At 37.6% G+C, this 27,450-nt stretch overlaps 2 protein-coding genes across 5 annotated transcripts; both read right to left on the reverse strand.

Annotated features, from left to right (window-relative positions):
* Positions 1 to 70: 70 nt before the first annotated feature.
* Positions 71 to 6,954, reverse strand: LOC121326828 (chloride channel CLIC-like protein 1). 3 transcript variants are annotated; one of them, XM_041270392.1, is made up of 11 exons: positions 6,572 to 6,593; positions 6,059 to 6,197; positions 5,616 to 5,735; positions 5,284 to 5,394; positions 4,457 to 4,678; positions 4,048 to 4,188; positions 3,370 to 3,469; positions 2,860 to 2,957; positions 2,623 to 2,769; positions 1,404 to 2,231; positions 71 to 815 (listed from the first exon to the last, which is right to left on the reverse strand). In XM_041270392.1, exons 2-10 carry the CDS (start codon positions 6,188 to 6,190, stop codon positions 1,413 to 1,415), a joined length of 1,890 nt encoding a protein of 629 aa, XP_041126326.1. In that variant the 5' UTR covers positions 6,191 to 6,197; positions 6,572 to 6,593; the 3' UTR covers positions 71 to 815; positions 1,404 to 1,412. The 3 variants fall into 3 exon arrangements, with proteins under 3 accessions (XP_041126326.1, XP_041126328.1, XP_041126327.1); XM_041270394.1 differs by lacking the exon at positions 6,572 to 6,593 and adding an exon at positions 6,884 to 6,954 and having other exon boundaries at positions 72 to 815; XM_041270393.1 differs by lacking the exon at positions 6,572 to 6,593 and adding an exon at positions 6,852 to 6,926 and having other exon boundaries at positions 72 to 815.
* A 2,043-nt stretch (positions 6,955 to 8,997) lies between these two features.
* On the reverse strand, positions 8,998 to 26,646 carry LOC121327325 (WD repeat-containing protein 47-like). Of its 2 annotated transcripts, none has more exons than XM_041271282.1 (15): positions 26,427 to 26,646; positions 24,557 to 24,723; positions 22,996 to 23,079; positions 21,957 to 22,041; positions 19,841 to 20,643; positions 18,734 to 18,875; positions 16,283 to 16,461; positions 14,399 to 14,635; positions 13,348 to 13,441; positions 12,869 to 13,026; positions 12,331 to 12,500; positions 11,746 to 11,916; positions 11,435 to 11,566; positions 10,653 to 10,871; positions 8,998 to 10,531 (listed from the first exon to the last, which is right to left on the reverse strand). In XM_041271282.1, the coding sequence occupies exons 2-15, from the start codon at positions 24,712 to 24,714 to the stop codon at positions 10,389 to 10,391; spliced, it is 2,775 nt and encodes a 924-aa protein (XP_041127216.1). In that variant the 5' UTR covers positions 24,715 to 24,723; positions 26,427 to 26,646; the 3' UTR covers positions 8,998 to 10,388. The 2 variants fall into 2 exon arrangements, with proteins under 2 accessions (XP_041127216.1, XP_041127217.1); XM_041271283.1 differs by lacking the exon at positions 26,427 to 26,646 and adding an exon at positions 25,776 to 26,212.
* Positions 26,647 to 27,450: the final 804 nt, after the last annotated feature.

Raw genomic sequence — 27,450 nt, forward strand, 5'->3', positions numbered from 1 at the left:
TTATGATCCTTCAATGCTTACTTTCTAGATATGGTCTCTGAACCCGTGTTTAAATGTTTAATAAAAAATTTACATGTATTGCATGCTACTTGGGAATATTAGCTTTATTAAAAAACAAAATGCATATATGAATTTAACTATTGGGTTGGTTCTCCTGTGTAGGTAGCTTTACTATCCTATCTACTGACCTGGAATTGTCCTGCTGTGAATTGTCAGACACCTGGGAATCAATACATTATCACTGCATCAAAGAAACACTAACCTGTACAACATCCATAGTAAGCATTCACCATTTATAAAAATGACATGATCATATGTCATTTAACAATCAAGTTTACGAAACTGACCAAACCTTATTTTACGTTCTTGAAACTAACACACAACTGTGGTTTCAGTCTCTGATTCAAATACCTTACTTTAACTAGCGCCTGTGAAAGCAGCCATGCACTTTCAATTGCTTTTTTGAGGCCATATTTTATTGACAACCTAGATTTTTCTTTTTCCTGATCAGTCTAAAATCCAGTTAAAAACAGCACAGATGCCACTTAAGATCAATATTTGACATACATCACATTGTCCATGTTGTTGGGGGCTATGGAGCTAATGCCCCATACATTGTATAAACTAAGGCACAACCAGCAGATCTGAATATAAAAGGAATGTAGGAAACAGACAGGAGAAAAGAACTGCAGCATCTGCATTCAGCATATAGATTTTATAATACAAAATTGGGAGAACTTAAAGTGATGCTATTTTGAACTTTGCATGACTGTTCTATTTACCAATCTGTGCAGTCCAGTTCATTGTTTTTCATCCTAGAGAGAAAGATGACAGAAAATACACTTAAACATTACACCTGGTAGTATTACAATGGACACAACTTGCAGTTTCTCAAAACCAATTTCATTGCACCAGTAACTGCATTTAAGTCAAATTTTTCTTCTCTTGTAAAAATAAAATTAATTCAAATTTAACTTAATATTATTCCCCCAATTTACCAATATAAAGCAGAGACACAGCCAGGCATAGAAACTACCATTTGACCAAGTTAAAATGATGTGATAGTTCTACACACACACACACACATATATATATATATATATATATATATATATATATATATATATATATATATATATATATATATATATACATACACACACACTTACACATAAAGGAATTGGACACAAAACTACACAATCCTGTCAAATGGTTTAGTCTTAGATACAGAGGACCCTGCTAACTAAGCAGTTACTACCAGTCTCCTTGTGACTGAAAATGACTTTTATATTACATACAAAATACATGGGCTACAGATTGCAGGGGTTTGTAATGTGTGTCCAATTCACATTGTATGGGATACACATGCTGTTTATGGCCCCTGTTAAGTGCCCTAGACTTACATTCCTTCTTCATTGTGTCTGGGATGGCTTTCCACTCATTTCATCTGATCCCTCACGCTTCTTTTCATCTTTTACTTCAGAGGTGCTGTTAGTCTGCTGATCTCTTTGAGAGCTCCCTTCTCTCTTTTCTTTCAGCTTATCTTTTCTTGTGTTCTCTTGCCTTGTGTCTACTGGTGCTGCTGCTGTGTTTTCATCTTCGTGTCCAGACAGATCTTCGACCTCACTAGGTGTGCCTGTGGGTCCTACTCCTTCAATAATATCAGCATTGCCAGACCTGCGGTTTACATTTCTATGGGGCAACTGGGTCCTGTCCACTTCCCCATGGATCCCTGCATCCTCGCTCTTCTTTTCACCTTGCCTCTTGTGCCTCTTTTCATCTTTGCTGTTAGTCTGTGGATGTCTTTGAGAGCTCCCTTCTTGCTTTCCATTCTGCTTCTCTTTTCTTATTTTGCTTGGCTCTTCTGCTGCTGTGTTTTCATTTAGATCATCTTTCTGTCCAGAAGGATCATCAAAGACCTCTCCTTCGACCTCGTCTTGAGGGAACTGCTGAATAGGTCTGTCAACGGGTCCCATTCTTTCAATAATGATAGCTTTGCCGTACCTGAGGTTTTGATTTCTGTGACGTAAGTAGGCTCCACGTCCATTGTACTGAATCCTGCCCACTTTGCCCTGGAACCATGCATCACCGCTGGCCTGCATGTCTTTGATCGCACCCTCCTCTTGTGGGACATTGTGCAGCTGGTCAGGGGGGCGCGGGTCATGATGCCCCAGAGGCCTCCTAAAGACAATGTTCTGAATGACTGCCTGGGCACTGCCATAAAAAAAAACCTGGGAAAACATTAGGGCTTTTTTTAATATATGATCTTAGCTTGCTTACTTTTTCCAAGATTATAGAACGTGCCTGGAAATTCACAATCTAATGGCTAGTACATAATATGTATTGACACCAACAGCATGTGGGATGCTGCTAAGAAGTGCTTTTGTTTGTTGCTGAATCAGGAATTTTCAGGATACACTTCTCTGGGCGCACCCAATGCTCTGTACTGCACATGTTTGAGGTAGAAGCAAAATTTACTGTACTATAGGGAAAAGTGTGATAAATAAAACCAGTGCACACACAACCTCAGACAACATGAAAAGTTGTATCACAGGAGTGTATGATAAAAGTTTGGATAAGATTACTGTGTTCCCCATGTAAACATTCAGCAGCAATACATACCAGGATAGAAAGCACTATAGTAAGGAGAACAGGAATCTGAAGTGTTATAGGCAGATCCTTTAAGAGAGCTCGGAGGAAGTCACTGATGCCTTGTCCAACATGCTTACATGGCTCTGTGATGAGACTGGCTAAAGTCACAGAAATTGCCTATAAATAAATAAATAAATAAAAAATCAGCAAATATTAGGCACAGTTTGTCCCAAATGTAAGCAGAAAACATTGCCGATGATGAATTACCTTAATTGGAGAGACCAGTAAGATGGGATGTACAAACACAAGCTCGTAGTACTTCTTGCAGGGGTCATCTTGTAGCGTCCAGGTACTTCTACACCACTCTGCAGTGGGGAAAAAAAGGAACATTTATCATTTGAAAACACTTTCCTATGTGTATGTACAGAAGGAAGTTTATGTGGGCCTACTGAGTTGCATAGAAGGTGAAGTAAAAAAAAAAAAAAAAAAAAAGCTTGAGTTTTAGCCACTGACCATTGCTTATCCCTGCAACTTGTGATCTAGTTATTTCTTTGACAGAAAATCACAGCAATTCTAGATTGCTGATGGGTCAATATACATGTACTTGTTCGATGATGTGCTGACAGCATTTTTCTGCCTCTCATGAAATACTTTCTGCCCCCATTGCCATTTGGGAGGTTGATCGACCACTTCTTCTGCCTTGGTGTACCCAAGCTGGAGAGACCCAAAACTCAAAATGTCACCTGTTGCTCCATGCACTCGTACTATACAACTCACCCTTGACGTTATCCAGCCAGTCTATCTTCTTGAGTCCACTGCATTTATCATTAAAATCCTCGTTCTTCACTATTTTAGACTGGTGCTCAGCAAAGGCAGTCTACAACACATATAGCTAGAATTGTATTTAAACTCATCACAAAACCAAAAAATGAAACCAAAAATCACAAACAGGTATCAGTACCATGAAAAGGTAGGTAACCATGCAAGTGCCACTGGTTTTAAATACCCATATATAAAATAGACACCTTCAATTAAAGGAGTGAAAAAAACAGTTGGAAGTAAGCAGCATATGCTTCTCAACTGGAAAGTTTGCTCCTTAGTTGAACGGCAATGCATTTGTCTGTGAAATGTTAGGTTACCGACTCGTGTCCAACCTTGCCTTTCTATTCAATTTAATGGGCCGAGACGCCAAACACTACAGTGGTGCCTTATGGGAAAGAATCCTGGTTGAAATATGAAATGTACTGTCTGTGTTCTTTGCATTATAAGTTATATACTGTAGCATGAATCCTGGCTTGTCTGTAAAGTATAAGATACAAGCAAATAACTGAAATATTTTAAACAGAAGACCATGGGATATAGGAACAGTATTGCTAGTGCTTATAAGAGACTAGATGTTTATTTTAAAACCTTTTTCAGTTACAATAAAGCCAAAGGGGAATTGCTCAAAGGTACCTTATAGAGATACAGCCAATTCCAGACAATGCTGACCATGAAGCAAATAATAAACATGCGTCGCAACTGAGCCATCCAGGAAATCCGAGTCCAGAGCTCAGTGCAGATTATAAACACAATTAACGCTGAAACTGCCAACAACTGGAGAAAAAAAAGAACCAGCCATTAGCCGAGTGCCTTTTGAAAGAATGTAAATTAGTGCAAGTAAAAAAGAACATTAAATACTTCATTTACAAATCAATACTGACATCACTGCCAGTGCCTCAATATTTTCTCTTGGAACAGTATAGTGCAGTACAGAGATTTTTGGACTACAAATTAATTCTCATAATTCCAGATATAAATTATAATTTCTTTGCATAAAGTTTTTATATTCCAATTTGTTAACACATACAGCAAACAGACTCACCCGAAGCAAGGTTCCCAACTCCACACCGAACATGTCTTCAAAGCGCCACTTCCAAGCTTCATAGTCGTGGGGTTTAAAATTAATCAAGATTTGACTGAGAGCTTCATCTACAATGCCCGCTTTCCAGCTCTCATCTCTCAGAAACTTCCTGATCTCTGAGACGGCCTGTCTTGTTAGGAGAACATCGGCATCGTAATGCACGTCATGACCGACTTCATCCGGCTTAGAAATACAAAAAGAAAAAAAAAAGAATACAAATATTACATTAAAAAAAACTGAACGGATAAATCAGGGAGTCTCTTTCAGTAGTACAGCAGGCGTAAGAGAGTATGATTAAAGATTTGAGAAAAGGGGTTAGTTAATTTGCATGGTGTTTGCTTGCTTTTCACAAGGCAGCCAACAACCACTGCTCTTATCTGTTCAGCCATACCAGCCACTTGCAGTGTTAGGAATGTTCTTGTGACATGCTGACTTGACAAATCACAAATACAAAAATCCATGTATTCATGAGAAATTATATTTATCTACAATATTTGTTTATACCGTTTTAATAGGACAGGTAAATATGCGTACATTAAATATACACTACCTACTACAAATGACTCTCAGGTGGTCATCTCAGAAAACTAAATAAATAAAAATGACTGAAATACTGAACTATAACCTGCAAGACAAACTTCAGGCATTTCTACTTACCTGAAGAAAAGGCATTTGAGACTGAAACGACTGAAAGCCTGTGGACTTTTTAAAAATATTTTTCATCCTGTCTCTGAATGTCCTATCGGTAACTTACTTTAAAGCATTCTTAAAGAAACAACAGCACTTACTAAGCCTAACTTCTGGATGTCCTTCAAGAGCTTGTTGAGGTATCTCTTAAAAACCGGATGGCAGACACTTTGTGTTGGTGGTGCTTCAACTTTCTTTTTGTGAGCTTCAACCTGAAAAGTTCAGAAATGTACAATCTTTTAGCTTTCTATCAAAAAACTGTGAAAGAAAGAGCACACAGCAATACCATTGTACTCAGTGTTCTTTAATCATAACTGACAAAACTAGAACAGCTGTTATTGTGAAAAGGTGCAGGCGTTAGACTGTGTAAAACTGTTTTTGTTTGTAAGGGACAGGGGAGCGGGACCCCTACATCTACTGTGTGCACACCAACCTTTCTCTCTAAAACTGCCAGCTTGTTGCTGCACTCGGAAAGGTCAGGACAAAAAGCTTGTGGGTTTGGACTCGAGATGTATTCTTTCCTTTCAGTGGGAACGTTTTCATAGTTGGAGAGCTTAAAAAAAAATAAGAATAATAATTTACATTTAGAAATGTATAATAATGTACCACACTTTTACTCTAAAAATCTTTAGCATAGACTTAAATGAGCAATCTATTTTATAAGTGCATCGGTATTCAAAAAAATGTCACCCATTTTCTACCAATGCAGAATGACTGTGTTACATTAATGTATTTCCATTCACAATAAATGGCCTTCAGTTGATATGCTTTTCTTAGAAAATTGAAAACATTTTAGGGTACATGTCAACAGCAAATGTCCCATCACAGTGTTTCTTAATAAAGATATTCTAAATAAAGATATTTAGAAAGCTGCACCTCTTCGGGTCTTCTCATAGTTTTTGAAGCAGCATCATAGTTGAGCATGTCAGTTGGATCAATCCATTCCTCATCTTCCCTCTGCCCTTTCACGATCACCAGGACTCCACAGATCAACAGACTGATCCTCATTCTGGAACTGTAGAGAGAGGGGACATTATAAGCAGCAGCAATACATAGCAGCTAGTAATGTAATGTCTGACCCAAATGCACCTTTATTCAAAATACAGTGTATTTCATGGTACGTTTCCAGGCTTTTGGTCATGTCATGTCAGCATGATCCAGACATAACTAATGCACGTTTATTTGTTCAGAATTTTCGGTCAAATAAGAAACGGAAAACAGTGTTATGTTTGAAAGTACGGTGAATGTCCGTAAAACTCTAATCTTTTAACATTTTGAATATCTAAATCAATTTAAAGAAAGACTGCTTTCGTACAGTCCGTTCTAAAATAATAATAATAATAATAATAATAATAATAATAATAATAATAATAATAATAACAAAAATACCAAAGCAAAAGTTGTTTCTTCTCTAGGTTTAGCTAAGAATGGTGCTGCTACCAAGATCGTTAAACCGCCCACTTCTACTCTAACTGGAAATAAATTAAACAAAACACTTTGGATAGCTATACACAGTACTCAAAAACGCACTTGGCTTTAATACTACTCATAAATGTACGCCACTATAAAGACCCCCTATTAAAACACATAAAATACATTCAGTCTTATAAATATTTCACTGCAATGAAGATAAACAATTTAACGTTCAAATTAAATAACTACAATTTACAAGCAAGCAAAGACAGATTTATATCACTCCACCCTTTTTCTTGTTCAGAACTTTGACTTCCAGTTGGCACAACACATAAATAAGGAAGTAACACTGTGGTTATATAAATGGTTATGGGAACTGTAGTTTTCTAACGATGAAGTGATATGCATTTTGAATACAAGTTAGAGATACATGAACTACAATAACCACCTCCCACTACTCTACCAACCATAAGCTTGGCGTTAGGAGCGCAAGAACCAATAGTTTCGCAGAGAGCGGTATAGAAGACTTGATTGGACAAATCTGCTCTCGGCATTATGTAAATCAGGTGGGCGGTCATCTTGCTTGGGGATTAAATTTACTCGGTGTATTCAACGGATAGGATTGAATGTGTGTAACGCAATTTTTGGTGCCTGGGTAGTAAGTGTTATTTCCTAATTGCTTATGCCTCAAAAGTATAGAAAATGGCTATTATTCCCCACAAACTTTGCTTTTGTGACCAGGACAGTGATATTTTAAAATATCACTATTTCCAATGGGAAAATGGGCAAATGTGTGTCTTTTCGTTCACATAAAGTCAGAAAAACACAACATATGAATCCAAATTAACATGTATTTATACTAAAGTAATACAAAAATGACTACAAAAGATTAAGAAGTGAGTAGTTTTTCGAGATTTACGATTATACTGTAAATACTGTATAATCGTAAATCTCGAAAAACTACTCACTTCTAAATCTTTTGTAGTCATTTTTGTATTACTTTAGTATAAATACATGTTAAAATACATGTGAATAGGAAACCACAGTACATATCTCTTTTAACACCGGCAGCAGTGCTGTTAGGTCCGCGGTTTTCCCGCGGAATTGGGCTACTTTAAAAACAGCCGCGGGTTGGTAATGTAATTAGATTGGTGATATAACTTTAAAAAAATTAAACTGTTTTCATGTTTGTAATATTGTTTGAGATACAGTACCAGCATTAGTATTTCAATAAAGGGATCACGCTGTAATTCGGTTGCTGACCTGGAATGAATGTTGCTTTGTCCCTTCAGAGCTTCCGTACGAATTTGTTGATAGTGACGTGTGGCTAAGCTGCTCTGGGGCTTGTAGTTTTTATCAAATTTATACTACGTATCTTTTCTTACGAAAGATTTAGATTTTTTTTTTTTTTTTTTTTATAGGTATGCATGTGTTAATTATCGGACGAAAGCAATTTTGTGTTATTAACCCGATAAAAATTTCACTCAAATACATTTTTATAGTGAGTTATATATATATATATATATATATATATATATATATATATATATATATATATATATATATATATATATATAGTATATAGTTAATTGTAATAGTAACAGTAAATAGTAAATAGTAATACATCAATGATGCAAGGTTTTCATCTGTGTGTGTACAGCATTGTATGCAAAAATAAACCACAAAACAAAAAAAAAACAAAAAAAAAACGACATGGCTTTTGATTGGATCTTCAAACTCCTATTAAAACGCCATTCAGCTGTGCAATCGTGGTATCAGGACAACCTCCAAGAAAGAAGAAAAAAAAAACACAATGCAAGACAAGTGAGAGGAACAGTCTGTCTTGATTGATGTGTGATACATTGGTTGTGACGGCATCTCAGATGCTGTTTGTTCTTGACTTGAAAAGGTGTGACAAGCACCCTTGGGGAAATTGTAGTTGTATAACTGCCCCATAAAACTACCATTTCTACGTACTTCTGGAACTCCAAGTACAGACATGCAAACACCTTCTGATTCTCTTTCCAGACATGGCTTTAGGTCTCTAACAGTTGATCTTTCTTTGATACCACACAGTAGTAATGTTTGCAGTAACACACATACATATTACAGTTAAAAACATCCCATAATGTGCAAAATGTAAATGTTGCCCATTCAATTATTTCTGTAGATCTTCTTGAGAAAGGCAACAGGTGTAAGTAAATTAAGTGTCAAAGGCTTTTTTTGAGAAAGCACAGCAAGGTCAGACTTCCATAATTCTATCACTTTTTTTTACAAATGTTTTAAAAAAAAAAAAAAAAAAAAAAAAAAAAGCTACTTATTGTAAGTGCACAGACAGTTTTCTGGTAAACGTAAACAGAAACAAACTACATTAAAAATAAATATAACACATCTACCTTTTATTTCGGCTTTTAATTTAAACCAAACAAAAAAACTGTACAATAAGAGAAATCAAAAGCATTAATACAGTGCGATCTGCACTTCTTGAACAATAGCAATTTTGTTGTGTTTTATAAAGGAAGTGCAAAATTAGCCAATGGAAAGCAATAAGTGGAGCGCAATGGAGATAATCTGAAACATTTGCTCTTTTCTGCAATCATGCATATGTGTATGCCATGCTTCTGTGCACGTATTTAAACTGAAATATTTACATAAAACAGTGCCCTTTGCGTACAGGCAAAGGCTGCCATTTGAAATTGCAATTACATAAACTGCCTCGGGCTGCCGGCAATCGAATTTTACCTTCTATTGTATCCTAAACACATATGCATGATATACTAAAAGGGAAATATGTTAAAAACAATCAATGAAAACTAACCAAATCTGTGCTCTATAGTTACTAGCCTTCTTATATACACACACAAATATAATAGGATCTTTTATTCCCTATTAAATACTGACATTTAACAAGCTATTTTTTTTCGCAAGCAGTATTATCAACTTGGACTGCAGAAATAAATACAACTTTGAAATCATCCACATTGATTCTTATGAATGCATTTTTTTGAAAAATGTGTTCTTTTAAAAGTTTCATACACATTTGCCATATTTACAAGGATGTAAGTCTAAGGAGTTTAGTGACCTAATTCTACAGCATAAAATTCCCCACTAACCATACTGATTACATTTTGCCAACCTATAAAACAACTGTGGAAACAGCTTTGGACAGATCTGCTATTTCTAAGGAGTTTTCAAGGAGGAATTGTAAAACACAGAGAGACACGTCTATATAAATAAAGCTATTTATGGAAACTGATTGATCAAGGCACCATATCTTTAACATAGCATGGTTCTAACACTGGGATGGATAAGGTTTAGCATCTTATTTTGCAGAAGTGGATTTTTACCACTTGAGTAGTGTCCATTATATAAACCATTAGAATGATCCTAGGTTAGGGTGTAGAAGTTAGTTAAAGTTTTGTGCATCGTTGCCTTAATTAAATCAGTTGCAGGCACAACATGAGGGAATGCATTAACTAAACTGCAACACATTAATTTAGGCTTTTTTTTTTCTTGTGCACACTTACTAAAAAACAACAGCCATTGTGTACAAGTTACAGGACTATAATTAGTCACAGAAGCATATATGCACGTGGAAGACTGAACGCACAGCAAAATAACTTAAACACTTTCACCAGCACAAGCATAGAGAGAGACACACCAATATGTGCCACCCCAGGATATGTCCACTGGATGAGTTTTGTCAATCTCAGTATTAACGTTAAACTTTTCCACTCCATTTAGGTAGGAGTTTCTGTGCTTCACCTGCATAAAAGTGTTAGTGAAAGCAGTCCTATGCATTGTAAGTCCACAGGGTGACAGTTCTGTCTGCAGATGAAGATAAGAAGGATAGATCCTGCGTGTGCCATCTGCACTGTATCACCTTGTCTGCATGTTCCCCAACAACTGTGAGCGGAAGCTGCTTGGTAAGGTCTCCTAAAGGAAAGCAGGGAAAAAGAAAATTGATGTACATAATAAAATCAAATGACATCTGGTGAATCGGATTGCCATATCCCTAAGGCTTCTTCTCCTTGGTGGAGTTTGAATCAAAGCTCACCTTGTAAATCTGTGATCATGACTTTAGTGTCATAGGAGCCAGTCAGCAGGTAGTGCGCCCCTGGAGAGAAGCGGACGGAGCGGACGTCACTGCTGTGAGGACGATAGGTCTGCACCATCCGCCCCCCTCTTATATCATACAGCATACAGCTAGTGTCCTCCTGACCCGTAGCCAGGAGACGCCCACTGGGGTCGACAGCCACAGATGCCACAGCACTGCCTGCAACACAAGCAAAGGATTGGAAGCTTGGTAACACTGCAATACCACTCACATTATCTTAGGTCATCTGTTAAATTTAACAGTACTAATGTTTCAACGAGAAGTCTTTATCGATGTCTTGCATTACAAACAGATTAATGATTCAATGGTTTTTATTTTACTTTAACTCAACAGCATACAGAACAGTGTAATCTGATTTACTGTACAAGTTGAAAAAAAAAGACAACAGTGACCCCCCCTTGTGACAACACTATTTCATTTTACTGCAGTCTTTAAATAACAGTAAATTCCAAAACTAAATTTCCACATTAGAAAAGTGAACAGTACCATTACTTATATTTGAATTACTATTACTATTCCATTTGCACTTTAGTCAATCAATGTAATGTCTGAAACCAAACTCAGCACCTATTTTATGAATGAGTAAATAAAGTATACCCTTTACTCCAGCTTGACTTAAAAGGTCAACAGGGAAAACAGAACTTTATTGTGAGAAGATTCCCACAGGACGCTCTTTCCTCTGAAGTACACATTAGTGGCACGTGTATCTTGCAAGCTCTTACCTGATCCGTGCAAAGCAGTGCCCACGACTCGGACACAGCTGGGCACCCTCAGGTCCCAGAACCTCACCGTCTTGTCTTGTGAGCCAGACGCAATCATCCACCCTCCCCAGGTGTAGAGCGATAAAATGTGACCTGAATTCAAGCAGGTCAACATTACCCATCGTATTACGCACACATTTTGCATATCATTTCATTAAAACAGGTAATTACAATTATATGCAATTACATTAAAAAGTCCACATTTAAAATAATATCGGAACAAAAAAAAAAAAGTATGTTTTCCCAACTAAGTAAATTTAAAGGTTTCCTACCTGTGTGACCACTCAGAGCGTGTAAGCCCTGCCCTCTCTGACAGTCTGTGGTGTAAATATTGCAGTCTCCAGCGCCAGCGCTTATTAAAATAGCTCCGCCACTTTCTGGACCTTCCATGAAAGCCAGGTCCCGAATTGTGCCATCATGCATACTGAACTCCAGATCTGGGCCTGCAGGAACAAACAGCTGTTTAAGCAATGACAGAAAACCACAAGGCAAGGGGGGAAAGAATTTGACCTGAAACATTTTCACATTTCCATTCTCTTGACCCACTCTGGCAACATTAGGAGGGAAACACTCGGCAGTCTTTTGATGTTTCAAGGAACCAAGGTTTCAATAAAGACTGCAAGACTCCATATTAGTGTTGGACAATAATGACATTTTCAGCTATCGATTATCATCTGAAAATTATCACGATAACAGTGACTATCGACTGAATAAAAAATTTAAAATTCTTGTAATTTATCAAACTAGACAGTATATTCACTGAGATTTTTAATTTCTGGTGGGTGCCCAGAACAAACGCGAGTACAAAAATACAATATTCAGCACATTGTTTACTTTATTTATTCATATGATCTCACCTGTAGCATTGCAAGTTTCAGCACTGAATGGTAATACTTTTACGTATTTGTCATTGGAACCCGTTGCCAGCAGCTGTCCACAGTGACTCCAGGCCACGCAGTATATGGACCCCTTGTGGTGTTTGTTCCTTTTAAAGCGCACTGCAGGTTGCTTAGGGGTGCTATAAGCACTGCAGGAAAAAAACATTAACAATATGTATTCATTTTTATATATATAATATAAATCATACTTTAAACTGGAATTGCTTGGCAGGTTATGCAAGAAAACAAAGTACTGTAGACAAGTATAGACAATTACAGTTATATAGTTTATTATTATTGCTGCTGCTGATCATACCAGAGCACAAGGTCGCACATCAGTCAGTGGCTGAACTGTTACTTCATTGTCTACCGAACTGTTTCTCCATTATTTCAGAATATTAGTCTGCACTGCCTGTCACATATGTGCTATAATGACTTGTTTGAGCAAATATCAAAGATTCTACAAAATGTTTTGTATTTTTTTTAGAATAGATTTCTTAGGAAGAGTGCCTCCTACCTTGGATCTAATACCTCTGGGTAGGCACAGACACGCAGTGTTTTGGAGTTGGAGCCCACAGCATACAACGCTCCGCTGGGATGGAAGGCGACGGCTCTGACAGCCTGTGTGTCTTCCAGGGTGTTAATGGCAACAAACTGGGTTTTAGCTTTTTCACCCTAGACATTTAAGAGGCAACATCAATAATTTACCACCACGTTATCGCTTCTGTTACAATATTTGCAATGGGTTTTGTAAGTGTTCCATGCTCAGATAGTTCTGATCCAATTTCCATTAAGTACATATTTTTCCATACATACCTATGCAAACCTCTGGTTAAGCAGTTGTTTTTTTTTTCAGTTTTTAGGTTGTGGTAGAAACAGACCCTCTCACAATCTTGTTTTAGCAAAACTTTAAACAGGTTAGCATCTGCTATGTTTCAGTACAGTGAGCATTCTCCCAAAACATGTTTCTATTATATATTTCTACATTATGCTTACCGCTTCACCCCTTGAACGTGTTGGGGAGAATGCAGGATCCTCCAAATGCTGCGGCTGTGCAGCACAGTCTCGAAGCTCACCTGCTGAGTTTGCACTGAAAAGGCGAACAAAACAAACATATTTCTTAAATTACCTTCTTAGATTTCTTCTATAAAATACTTTAAAATGTGACTGTGGAATAAATCACTGAATTTACCATTGGCTGCAGAATCAGCCCTGTGACAATCTCCTCTCCTGCTCATCAACTGTTATATAACTATTGCACCTTGTAACAAGGTCATGGTCCGAGTATCCTCCCACCCTCAATCACATTATTTACTCACGAACACAGAGGTCTTTTAAAATGTTGACAGGTATAAATGTTTATTTGGGCACTGGATACTGCACACAAATTCTGCAAATGACAACTAACCCTCACTGACTAGCAGGTTGTAAATACACTGACTGACATAATAATCCTCTCTCCTCTCCTAAGGAAAGACATGGCATTAAATAATCTCCAGCCACGCCTACTCCTAACAGGATTAATTATTCAACAGACATTTCCACATGGAATCATTGTATACAAAAATAAATGATTATTTAACATTCATACTTTTACAATAAAACATTCATAAACTTTACGTGAAACATGTTTCTTCTCAAGTACACGCATTTGCTTAACCTGCATGAATACCATCCCGGTCTACAAACACGTTAAACTATTACATTGCTCACTCGTTATCATTACCATCATTATTGTATTGTTCTTAACCATTACCAGCAAATAGAAAATTAGCATTATCCCTTCCATTGGAAGATTACCGAACATATGGCTACAACTTGATTAATGGAAGTGCCCTAATGTAATTACAGCAATGCACCGTCATATAACACTTGACCAACAACATGCGCAATACATAATAAACCCACAGCTCTGTCGCCAGTAGAATAACAAACGCAATAACATGTTTAACATATTACAGTGAGTGTCTCGCTCTCACACACCTGTCTCATCTGTTAGCTAATAATGACATATATAAATTGTTTTAATATAAAATGTACAGCTTACCCTTGATACGTAAATACTGGGGACTCATCTAAGGAAGGTATCCCTCTAGCTCCAACTTTCTGGGGAGTGCTGGTGGCCACTTTTTGGCCTTCATTCTGATGGCCATTTTCATGAGTTACGTTGCCAACAGCAGGGCTGCTGTTTATATTGTTTCCATTGCATTGCTGATTGAGAGACTGCACCTCACCCCCAAGATCGTCTATTCCAACATTCAGCTCCTCCAGCTTCTGAATAGACCTGTAGGAGAAAGAAAACACGGTTCTTTATCAAAATCCAGTTTGCTGTTGTGTTTTTTGTGCTTGGTAAAGAACAGAGAACCACTTATTAATCTGATTCAGTTTTTCTTTTATTTATTCTCATTTTAACTAATACTTTACTGAGCTGAGAGGTGTTGAAATAGCCTATTGATTGCTGCATGCAACTACAGAAATAATAAAAAAAAAATAAAAATACATGATTGTGCACAATAAACACTACCTTTAAAGTTATTCTCAGCCAGATTAGTCTGTGTGTCCTTTAGTTTTCAAAGCAAAAAACTCATGACATCCAAAGACTACTGGTTACTATTTTTTGAATACCAATAATGATTGTTATAATTAGCATGTTGCTTTGGAGCAGATTTGATTAAATTGACAATAGCCTAAAACTTCAAGTTGGACAGTTTATACAAGCAGAAGTAGTAATTTGGTACGTGCTGACAGGGTTATGTCCCTTGTGATTTCTAGCAGTGCCCCAGTGTTGGCCCCACCATCTGGAGGGGGTGTTAGAAGTCACAGAAGGGACAGCTGAACACCCCCAAGGCAGGGCTGTTAACAAAAGCTTATAAAATAAAGGTTAAAACATATAACAAGATAAAACAATAGTTTAACTAATTGCAAAAAAATAATATGCAGAACATACTGAATATAGTACACAACTAAATGCGACACGTGATGCTCTGTAGCGCTTAGACCTGTAACATGTACAAGGAATACAGAGAACAACAATAATGAGTTCTCTTCAGGCACATCAGAAAGTGCAGCCTGTACAATGGCAAACACATCTGTCCCTTTTGGCAGACAGTGACAATCTTACCCCAAATTAGTGTTCAGATTTCCCCCCCCCCCACTGAGAGATATATTTAGGTTGACAAACAAATCTGAGCTGTCACTCCTAAGCTCAATATAGACTCAGCAGCAAACGCTCAAGCTTTTTATTTACGGGGCACTGGAGAATATTCTCAGTATAGCAGGCCAGGTGACTTCACTGGCAATCAAAAGGCTGCCATGAATCTTTTTAACCTTCCTCAGTGACTGTAAAGGATGAATATTTATATGTGTCCAGAAACAAGCACATATAAGAGATCAAAGAGGATTTCAAATAGACTCAAAAACTAAGATGTTTTTAGTTTTGATGTCTAAGATTGAAATCTGCAATTATAACATTCAGATCCTGTCAAACAGCCCTCTTCATCCCTCTTTTTATCAGGTTTGTTTTCTTGCTTAAATTGGTTCTAAATCAACACAAGGTTCAATGAGCGATTTGATACATGTACATGAAAGCAGTATTCTAAATATTTGATTGTTTTGAGTATGGCTTTTACAAGACAGTATAATTCACCCATTTCAATTTCATGGTTACGTGCAAGGCATCATATTCAGGATACTACCACAACATTATGAATGCTGTGGAAGCAAGCTCTGTGGAACAATTCCTATTGTATTCAGAACCATGGTTACAAAAAAAAAAAAAAAAAAAAAAAAGCTAGATGCAAGTTCTTTGGAATCCTAATACCCGGAATCCTGCAAAATGCCTTTCAATGTAAGTGGAATACAGTACTTCTGCCGAAATCAAACCCTGCTTGAATATAAACGTAGTGACGCAGTGTGGGAGGCGTAGGCTGACCTGTTGAGAAACTTCTCAGTAAGGTTCTGCTGTTGATCAAGCCCGTCCTCCTGGTTCACTCCCCCCTCCTGTAACATCTGCTGGTACAGCTGCCTCTGCTGCTCCTTCTGCTCCAGGTGTTGCTGGTAACGCACGCGCTGGCGGTAGTATTCCTGGAACTGTTCTGTGGACTCGCGCAGCTGCAGAGGAACAGGAAACACATCAGTTTTCATTACTCCACTGCTCTTACCAAGTGTACAATATTATTTAGGACAATATATATAAATCATACATATGATTTTATAAATCAATATACAATCCAACAAAATAACTATCATCATTGGATTATAGCATTTTAGACCTTTCTGAGAATTTTGTGAAGGATCATTTATATACTTATGTTTTAAATATAATTTTTTTTTAATTTACGGCTCCATTTACATGGCATTTCACAACTACAATTATTAATGTCATTAAGAGCAACTAACATGCAACAAACAGTTTCAATTAGCTTATACCACAGGTACATGACTAAAGGGAGACTGTGGGTCTCAGAGTGTATTTCTCCTAATACTAAGAAATCTGTGTTAAGCATGTGACTTCTCTTTTCCATATAAAGCATCAGTAAGGGTTGTATAATCCCACTGTCATTACAATGTTGTTGATTATTTAAAAGAATAAAATTAAACAATGTAGTTCATTCCAATTTCTCTGAGGGTAATCTGCTTCCACTTCCCCTCCCCTCTAAACACGAAGCAGCACTGCGCTGCTTATCTTCTGAAGAGCAAACTAGGAGACAATTTACTTTGAAAGGTTTCCCATTACAGCAACATGATGAGCAAGTTCCTGACAAACCCATGGATCCTTATGGAATTCAAAACTAGTAGTAACTTTATCACAGCATACACGACATTCTTTTGCGGTCTAATAGAGTGTCAAGATAATGCTTATTAAAGGCATCCTTTCATGGTTTACTTCAGTCTGTCACCACCACACAGTTTTTTGGCGACAGCATTACACACTAAAAAAGAGTGCTTGTTCCATGCCTTTCCCTTGCTGCTGCTATACTGTAGCTGTGGAAAGCATTACCTTAAGGAGACTACACATTTACCTACCATTTCTTCATGCATGTATATAAAAATAAATGTCTGGGAGGTAGCCTAAAGTATTTTTGAACCATTTAGGAATGCAAGTTATTTTGTTTGCAGGACTGCATTCTGGTTTTGTTTGTATTACAGGGCGTTGATAATAAATCATTGAAAGCACACAAGCTCCCTCACAAAGTAAATCTCCACCACAACCATACAGTTATACTTTATCTGTGTATGACCTCACAGTGTCTTAAGTTTGAGGTTTTGCACTACTGGCTGATGAGATTTTAACAGTGTCCTACCAATCCACTACCTGTGTGACATGTTGGAGAAGATAAGCCGACTCAAATTGAAAAATCAGTCAGAGAATCTTTATTTACGGTCTGCAATTCAGATGTGTCCAGGATCACAGGAGATTGAAATGATCAAGAAATGCACTGGCTTTACATTCTGTGTGTATTCCCTGGCCTGGGTTTCTACTCTCAGATGTATGAAAGAATATACTTGTAAAACAATGCACTACATTAGAACAAAAAATCCACCGTGCTCACAGATTTTTAAATCAAGGCACTCATTCAACCAGCGCCCTTGTATTTAGTCCTTTGTTTTGGAATATCAGAGGACGGATCAAGCTCAAGACTACCAGCAGGCATCCTACAGACACTGATGCATGTTATCAATCATTTAACACATTTTATCTGGGTAAGTGATAAAGGCTCTGTTAGAAGCTCAAATCTGTACTTACTTGGGTAAACAAATTACTTCTAATAAATGTTTACATTTACTTTATACTATCTTTGGGGGGAGGAAAGGAAAAAAAAAACATAACTGTTTTCTTGTTGATTGTATTTAAACATGTAGCTTCCATATTCCATAAGGAAAGTCACTTGGAACTGTGTTTCTGGGCACCAGTTTTTTCCATATGCCACATTTTTTCACCCAAACACCAGCTCATTCAAGCTTTGCTTGATATTCAAAGCAGCACATAACTGAATAGGATTCTTACAACAGCCTTATTCATTAGCAGTCATAATCCTCTGGGAAGACAGTGCTTCAGCTGTTCCATGCTGCCTTTGTGGCCAGTGCCTGTTCTTATTCAGTAGCCAGCCATGCAAATAAGGTTTTCACAATGAGTTCTACAGGAAAAGAGTGAAAGCACAGCACAATAAACCAAACCCCTACTAAAACACAACGTGCTTCTTCAACGTATTCCTGCGCTCCCCTGTACAATACAAGAAACACTGACAATAACGGATACAAATGAACCAATTGAAAAAATCTGACGATTCTCAGCCAGCGCAGAATATTGAGATATGCAGTATCTGGAGCGTTCATTGCGAATCTCAAGTCATTTCCAGGCTGGATTTCATCCCCCACTTGCCTCATTCTTCTCTGGTTTTCCTGGTCCTTGGCTTGAGTCAGGTGGGGCAGGCTCACTCACTGGAGCTGGGCTTGGACTCAGACTCTCACACAAAGTCCGATGGCCACTGGAATTCATAAGTCCATCAACAGGCGTCTCGGTTCTAAGAAAATGTATAAATAAATACATTTTGTATCCCATAACTTTTCAAATCATTTAATAAATATTAAGGACTTGTATACATGTTAAATTATTTAATAATGCTAATGATACAAAACTAGAACACCGAGGTAGAACTAGCATGTGCAGCCTTATTGAAACTTGATACACTAGTTTAAATCAATAATTTTTCTGACCCATGGTCAGTTGAATATACTCCCACATGTACCAAGAGTAAAAGTACAAACCTCTGTTTGGATTCATTTGAATTTTAAAAGGGAAATCTTCTATGTACATTTAAGTTTGGCATTATTACCAGTACTAATCTGACATGTTATAATTTGCATTTGACCGGTCAATCATGCATCCTGTAATGAGGCACTTTGTCCTGCTTAACTCCTGGCACTGACTTTGTACTCCTTGTATTATTTATTTATTTATTTCAAAATCATCAAAATGTATTGCTAAGAGAGGTGTTACAAAAAGCTAAAGGATGATGAAGAGTTTTGAAAGATCCAACACATTTCCTAAATGCTAGTGGATCAGATTGGAAAGTTATTTATTTAATCAGCATTAATACCAATGTAAAAGGATTGCTGTATGGCAATGCTGGATAAAGCTAGCCTTAGACATAATATCATTGTCATTGTAACCAGAACATACAAGTCCTACAGCTTTTCAATTGGAGAGGAGGTTGGGACATCCAGCAGCACAAGCCCATTAAATCTAAGCAGAAAATTCCACCTATAACTTAATGTGCAAATATACCAAGTTATATACAATTTAAATGAAGCTATTCCAGACTGAACTAAACCTTTAAAAGCTGGTGGCCCACCCAAGAAACAATAAATAGGGGAGGCAAGCTGCATCAGTGTGCAAGCTGCAAAAGTAAAAAAAAGTTAAAATAATAAAACAAATTAAAAAGACTTGGGTCAATATTTTGGCTGCATAGTTAAATAAATAGACTACCTTTCTGGTGACTCTTCATAAATACTGTGACAATCTGTATTCTCTAGCATTAGGCTTCTGCTCAGGTTTTGACCCGCAGGACAATGGAAGTTAGCAAAGGAGTGAGACATTGCAGAAGTCTTGCTGACCAGGTCTGTGACTCTCTTATCAGGATTGGTCAATCCATAGGAAAGGCCATCCAGAGCAGGGTTCAAGGAACGAGACATGTAGGCATCGGCCGACTGGGGCCGCCTCATTGGAGAGGATGGGTACGGTGAAAGCTTATTAATCAGAGGAGTCAGGAGGTCCGTATGTGCAGCTTTTGCGGGTTTCACTAGCTTGTCCACATGAATGTTGAGCATCTTCTGCTCAAATGCACAAGAGAAAACGCTGGGGGACAGGTTCTGAAGCCACGAGAGCATGCTTAAATCCAAGTCGTCGCAGCCGTTGCCACAAAGCATGTCAATGCCCAGCAGCACTTCGCTCTCGGTGATCTCCTCTCCAGTGGCCTTGCTCTGGCAGAACTCCACACAGCACTCGTAAAGCATCCCTTTAATGATTAGCTGGAAGAGACGGTTGTTGCTGGCCTTGAAGCCGGCCTCACTTAGCTTTCTGTCGGCAGGGATGAACTCTGCAACCATAATGCAAGCCTCCTCGAAGCACTGCACCCGTGCCGTGCTGGGGTTCCAGTCCTTGAACTCTGCGTGGTTGGTCAGGCGAGGCAGGGTGAGGAGCAGGCAGAGTTTACTGTAGTCGTCCTTGGAGGGGCAGTACTCCTCCAGGCCATGGAGGCACTTGACAGCCTCCTGCATTGTAAATTCCAGCTGGCACAGAATACAATGTAACAAAAATAGTTTATACATCATTTTATGTTTCACTTTTAGATACCTTAAACTGTCAGTTAGGATTAACAAAGGCGCTAATGTGACAGGTCTGTATTTTGATTATTCTGGCGGGCTACAAGAAAAACCGCAACAGCTCACCGTTATTACAGTTTGTGTCATTTGATCTGCAGTTACATAACATAAACTTCCATTAGAACAAAGTAAATTGTCTGTAATATTTAAGGTCAATGAGGACTACTTGTATCATATTTCATTAATATGTGCAAGGCTTTACAGCAATATAACCCTTTACACACTGCCACCTTTCTATCACACTTTTAAAACCAAAAGTTCAAAAAGAGAAGTGTAAAACCTAGGCGATTAGCTTTTTAAAAACATCTGACACAACAAGTCAGGTGATGGATTAGGAAAGATTCCCTCTCCATGAGTAAGACAGTATACATTAATGAGGGCCATTCTACAGGAAAGCTGGTGAACATTTCTCATTAGATTGAACCATAGTTAAAAAAGTCATATTATGCATTCTCATCTTTAAAATGCAAGAGTCTGGATTTAAAAAAAAAAAAAGACACTTGTAATTGTGGACCTGTAAAAAAAAAAAAGTATATACATAACTTTACATAGCATCTTTCAAATGGTATCTTTCATTGATATCATCAATGTTATTTGACTACTACTGTTAAATACATTGTTAATTCACATTTCTGAAGCTAACTATTGTATTATTACTTACTGCAGACCTGACGTATTATGGACTGAACTTAAATTTTTTTGTACAAGACTTTAAAGGGAACAATTAAGTGTATAAGACTTTAGTTATACATAATAATGAATGACTCTGGACTGCACAATACCTGACTTGAATTTAAAAAACATGTTCTACAGTGTAGTTATATTTCATAAACTACTCTCCTCCCTGGGCTGTATATATAGATGCATGAGTCACTCACTCAGGGTTGGGTGTATGGTGAGTGGAGAACGGGGGAGAGATTATTTTATTTGTGTTAATAAAATACTGAGCACCGCAGCATCCCAGTTTCGCCCACAGTTGTGTGTTTTGCATTCATTTCCTGGCCTGCTGTCACCTCTACAGCCAGGCTGTTCACAGCATGTCATTTTAGGTCTAGTCTCAGAAATAACCTTTTAGAAGTCTTTTATATCCTGTTTCTGATATCTCTACAGCACAGGGATATTCTGGAGTTGGGTTTATTTGATGAAACCACATTTTAGGGCTACGCCTTCCCATTTGGGCACGGTTCCATTTTTAATCAGCAGTTTAATAAACGACTTACATGCAGGGGCTCGTCCTCTGATGACATTGCGTTGTTCACACACAAGGCTTCAAGGAATTTCTGCTTCAATACTATATACCGGAATCTAAAGGGAAAGGAAAAAAAAAGTCTTACAACACTAGAGTATACTGTAACTTTTAAATTCTGCAACAAAAAAAGTCTGGTTCCTTTTTGAGTGTTTTAGACGAGCCACGGTTTTCCATTCTGGTGCTCCGTTCTATTTTTTCTTAAAAAATAAATCTACGAGGTTACTTCTACAATCTTACATGCAGGGAAAAACATGCTTAAAACAAATATGTAGTTAATCAAATTATACTTAATCTCAAGGTCCCGATTTATCTTAGAGCTGTATGTTAACATCAGATTTCTGTATTGTGGTGATAAAAGGCAAATATGATACCAGCTGCACTGTTATACAAGCCACTACAAACATGTTTTGACATTTGAGGCTAAAGATTCCTCAACTGTAATTACACAAGTTATTTTTCAACATGTGGGTTTAGGGTTCTTAAAGTACTGATAGGACTTTAAAGTCCCATAAAACAAAATATATTCAAAACATATTTTTTCTTTGTCCTGTTCTTGTGTGTACTCACTAAAGAAGTTCCTTTTTGAATTATATAACTTTCACATATTTCACATTCTTCAGCTCGACAAAAATAATTCAGGACTGAAAGGGTTAACTTTCCACAAGTAAAGACAGAAATCTATATGTATGGCTATCTTACCAAATGAAACGAATCCTACCAGGAGCCTTTAAGCCACACAATTCTCAGTGTACTGAAGTACCAGTTTCTAACTGAATTACAGTCCCTCACACCAGCCTTTAGTAGATTCACTCAGCCTCGGTCATTCTAGTTTGTCAGGAATGCTGCACTGATATTGCTAAACAAAGTTGTGACATGCATCAGGGTATCTGATGTTAAAACACTGGAAACAGTGGAAAACAAAGTACAACACATTTTAATATCACAAAGCCTCTTCATCTGAAAAAAACAATTGCTGTAAAGTGTGTGCTTCCATTAACAATCTAATTTACCGTTTTCTATCAAACTTCTCCATGCATTCTAAGGGCTGGATGAACTGAAGAACCTCGTCCCATTGGCCATCGAGTACTAGCTGTCTGTATAAGACAAAACAAAAATAGGGATAAGATGCCACAGTTTGCAAATATATACAGAGATTTTTTTTCTTTTTCAAGATATTTTTTTGTTGATCCATCTATTGGGAAAACATTTAAGAATAAAGAAGAAATCCAGATGAATTGCTAAATAAAACCAATGCCAATGGCAAAACTGTTCAAATAAGGTATTCTGACGGCTAGGGTTACTGGCATAGTCTTTCTGGATAACTTACAGAAAGTCACACAGATCAGGGACAACATTAGGTTCATCCATAAGTTTTCAGAATTGATTTCTCTCTTTGTTGCATTTTATACTTCAACAACAGATCTGCCATGTATAAGAAGGACATTATTTATCAGTTGATGGGATAGCCGACGACTAGCACTCTAAAGATGTCACTTTATGAGTTATTTCCTTTCAGAAAGATATTCAAGTATCTGCCAGAAACACAAACAAAAGGCAAGGTCGGAAGAATTGGACCTTCGGTAACACTTGCTTCTACTGCAGGGGTATGCAGTACATTTAACTTACAATGCTGAAAAAGGCTAATAATGAATAAAACAGATTCTAGATTCTGCTTCCAATGCTATTTCCTCTACCACTGCTAACTTCTCCATGAGCAAATACAATCTTTCCTCCTCATTATAAAAATTGCTTTCAACTTTAAACAACAAAAAAATCATATCATTTCAGATCCTCTACAGTAGTACATCTCAATCAATAAGGCAGACAGTAACCTTGAATAAATATTACTATAAGCTATAATGTTTTAGTGGATAACTTTACAAGGATTTCGAAGCAGTAATCCAAAAGGCCATTTAAGGAAATGGCCACTAATCTGATCTAATACCTTAATTAGCTGATAGGGGGTTCAAATCCAGACAGCTGTTGCTCTCCCAACATGCTTTCCTTGTAGAATTGTCACTACTTTAACAGTGCTGTACTACAGAGTTTGGGGTTGCCTTTTAATAATTACACTAAAACTCACAAAGCTCACAAGAAAGAAACATGAAATCCATGACGCTGATAACATTTTACAGAATAATTTAACCCTTATTCCCATATTTATAATCAAGAAGAACAGTGAATTTAGATTAGCAAATACTGTGTATGGCTGGAATAGTTTCACTGAAAATATTTCGATATGATTTATACAAGGAATTTAGTCTGAGGGATCCATCAGAACCCTGGAAAACAGTTCTTTGTGATGAAGCAGTTTGCCTTGGTTTTAATTGCCGGGGTATTCTTTCTCTTAATTGAGTTTGTGTGTCTCAATCTTTGCCAAAGTGAATACCCGCTATAATTTGGATTACAATTTAAATTTCAAATATAGGCCACAAAATGAATGGATACTTTGTGAGCATTTGGGTGAACATGAGGATCCTGAACAAGTTTCAGAGAACGACATTCACACTGAATGCATTTTAATACCGGTAAAAGCTCTTGGCCAACCACTTGATTCAATACACAACCTACCTGAGAAAAAGCATGTCGTCAGAGTATAGGCCATTGATGACCCCACTCTCCTTCTCAAGAGACAACATGCTGATATGAAGCTTCCGTGAGTTCAGAAAATCCAAGATCAGCTTGATGATCTCCACCTCCTTAATGTTTATTGTCTCCTCTGCTGTCATTATCTCAGCCTTGAAATGAGCAAAAAAAAACACCTTTAAGAATTGCAGGTTTGGGCCTTAATAACTCCAAAACATGTGTATTTCTTATTGTTGCTAATATTTTACTATAGTACACACCAATGTAATTTTAGTTACAAAGGGTTCCCTTTAAGTTTTCGCAAGTCTGTCAGGGTCAGTACAGTGTAGGCATTTGGCTCATTCAACGTAATATAACATCCCACCACTTTCTTTCAGTATTTCATTAAAAATAGCCTACTTAAAGAGACCTGGATGTTTTGCAAACTGTTAACCTTCTTTTTAAATCTTTTGTGCCAGTTTCCAGTCCAATATGCAGTTGAACTTTTCATTTGTAAAACACCAACATTTAATGTATGCCAAGACAGAGTAAAGTAGATAGATGGGGCTCTTTCCATGCCATCGTGCTGTCCGTTTCTCGTTTATTCAAACAGTTGGGGTGAATGATACACAATGTGTTTACTCTTAGAGACAGTCATGCACAGAAAGCACTAGAGTCTGGAAACTACCCTAGCTCCTCCTTTAAACCCAGTTACCTTTATCTCTGTCAGTGTTAACACAGAAAACGTTATCTATCTATCTATCTAGATAGACAGGGCACTATGCAGATTCTTCACGTTAAAAGTATTGATTTAAGGTTTTTACTTGCATTCTAACCATAATCAAAATTCATACTGCGCACAGCTCCATGCAATAAAAACATCAAAGCCCGCATATATCCAATGCCTTCCATTAACAACTGTTCGTTTGTTTAGCCTAATGAAATATTACGGTCTTTTAAAATACAATAATTTAAGTCACATATTTTTTTTAGTGGATAAACATTTGTCTCCATTCTATTCTGCGCGCTGCGAGGGATGCGACACAACGCATGGCTGGGATCAATATCCATATTCATTTATTTAAAGACATAAAGGTTAAACAATAAACACACTATTAACAAATACATAGCATTAAATTACAAATAACAAATTAACTATTAAAAAAAAAAAAAAAAGAAAATTACTAAAACAAAAGCAGCAAACATATGCTAGACCCATACGTACGTCCTTCTTTGCAGCAGTAAAACCAGCCTCTCACTTTTGTAAAAACAGACATCAAATGGATCTACCCTGCCCTCTTGCAATCTGTCTGTTATTTTCGAGAATTCACTCTAGACAGGGGGTTCATTATTTGACAGGAAAACGACAGAGCCTTCACTGCGCAGCCTCCTGTTCAGTTTCAACTGCGAGCACTATTTGGCAGGTTTCTTGGGCTGGTCTGAATCACTACTTTACAGTTACAGTTACAGTGACTATACAGATAGCGACTGTCATCACGGTATACAAAACCCAGACTCTGAATGCACACAACCCCCTTTCCAACACCGTAAAATACATTGTACGATAAATCTAAAATACAGCCTTGAATAACAAATAAACAAGTGCTCAATTCTAGCAAGGTGTTGTCTTCTGTTCTTTATCGCTGTAATTACCATAAAAAACGAAACCACTGAGCCGAAATATAAATAATAATATAAAACGCATTTGTTATATTTCGTACACCGGTTAAACTATCATCGGATCATTACGCAGCAAGCAACACGCTCGACACATCCCGTTGTGACAGTTAGATCATGGAAAAGAATAGCAGCAGAACAGATACATCATCGCTACCATCATTAAATCGGCACCGGGTAAAGCGTGGTGAATTCTCACCTCCTCAGCGCTATAAATACATGTATTGTTGTTTTAATTTCCAGGCCTGTTTTACAGACAGACTGCTGTTTTGATTTGTGATTTATTTATTGTTTTGACAATCTCGGTTGCTTCTCCCTTTTCTCTTGTCGTCTCCTCCCACAGTATCTTAGCTGGTTGACTCTCTGGTTGTCAAGCGGATTGCGCTGAACAGCCAATCACAGTCGAGCAATCTACACCGGCACATTCAGGACCCACATCCCTGGGCTGTCTTTGGGACTGCCTTCATTCCAAAGCCTGCAGATGAAGTGCCGGGTATATCGTAGCACACAGGTGAAGGTTGTCATGCCGATAGGTAAATTTGCACGAGTTCTGGAACTATACTGATGTGTTGTAAAACACTGTAAATGCGGCTGTAAAACATATGCATGGTCTCTTTTACACTATAGTAATTATTCCATAGTTTTCTTTTGTCCACTCTTCATCATATTGGCACTTGTCAGTGAAGTTTACATTCCAGACAGCTATTTTGGGTAGTTAGGGACACTTGCCCTTCCTCGTTCAGAGCTATATAAAGGCTTGATGCTTTTTGATATTGGTCGGTAAAGCTTGTTAAATGTCTAGGAGGTGGTCGGCTGGAGGGGGGAAAGGTCCAACTCCGAAACATAAAGTTAGTTCCCTTTCAATTCAAAGATGGCCACCAAAACATCATTTTGGGATACACTCCTGCCTATTGGTAGGTGTCACTGAGCTCTTTCTATCAAAGCTGCCGATAGGCCCTCTCCCCTAGGTGACCCCCTCGGTCCCGCCTCCCGTGGGTACTTAACCGTCACGCAGGGGAGATTTGCTCTCTTTCGTTTGTCATGATTGGTATAGTAAAACCTCTCTGTGTTGCATTGAGTCTTTTTTCTTCTAAAAAGTGATGCATAAGCTGCTGCTAGTTCCCCTGCACTTTGTGCTGAAAGCTGGCCTTCGCCGCTTTTCCCGGAATCAGTAGTTTTAAAAATTCGTAGCCTTTTTATTTTATTTCTAACTATCAGCACCT

The sequence above is a fragment of the Polyodon spathula genome, chromosome 14 (assembly GCF_017654505.1).
Source record: "Polyodon spathula isolate WHYD16114869_AA chromosome 14, ASM1765450v1, whole genome shotgun sequence".
Taxonomy (NCBI): domain Eukaryota; kingdom Metazoa; phylum Chordata; class Actinopteri; order Acipenseriformes; family Polyodontidae; genus Polyodon; species Polyodon spathula.

Bases quoted from the DNA above. Each gene is read 5' to 3' on its own strand.
- LOC121327325 (XM_041271282.1), bottom strand. From the start codon at position 24,714: ATGACAGCAGAGGAGACAATAAACATTAAGGAGGTGGAGATCATCAAG. The intron at 20,644-21,956 runs GTAAGTCGTTTA...ATTCTGTGCCAG, and splicing joins CAGAGGACGAGCCCCTGCAT to CTGGAATTTACAATGCAGGA. The intron at 14,636-16,282 runs GTCAGCCTACGC...TTTCTCCTACAG, and splicing joins ACTGAGAAGTTTCTCAACAG to GTCTATTCAGAAGCTGGAGG.
- LOC121326828 (XM_041270392.1), bottom strand. From the start codon at position 6,190: ATGAGGATCAGTCTGTTGATCTGTGGAGTCCTGGTGATCGTGAAAGGG. The intron at 5,395-5,615 runs GTTGGTGTGCAC...TGAACTTTTCAG, and splicing joins TGGCAGTTTTAGAGAGAAAG to GTTGAAGCTCACAAAAAGAA. The intron at 4,189-4,456 runs GTGAGTCTGTTT...TTTTTTCTCCAG, and splicing joins AGTTGGGAACCTTGCTTCGG to TTGTTGGCAGTTTCAGCGTT.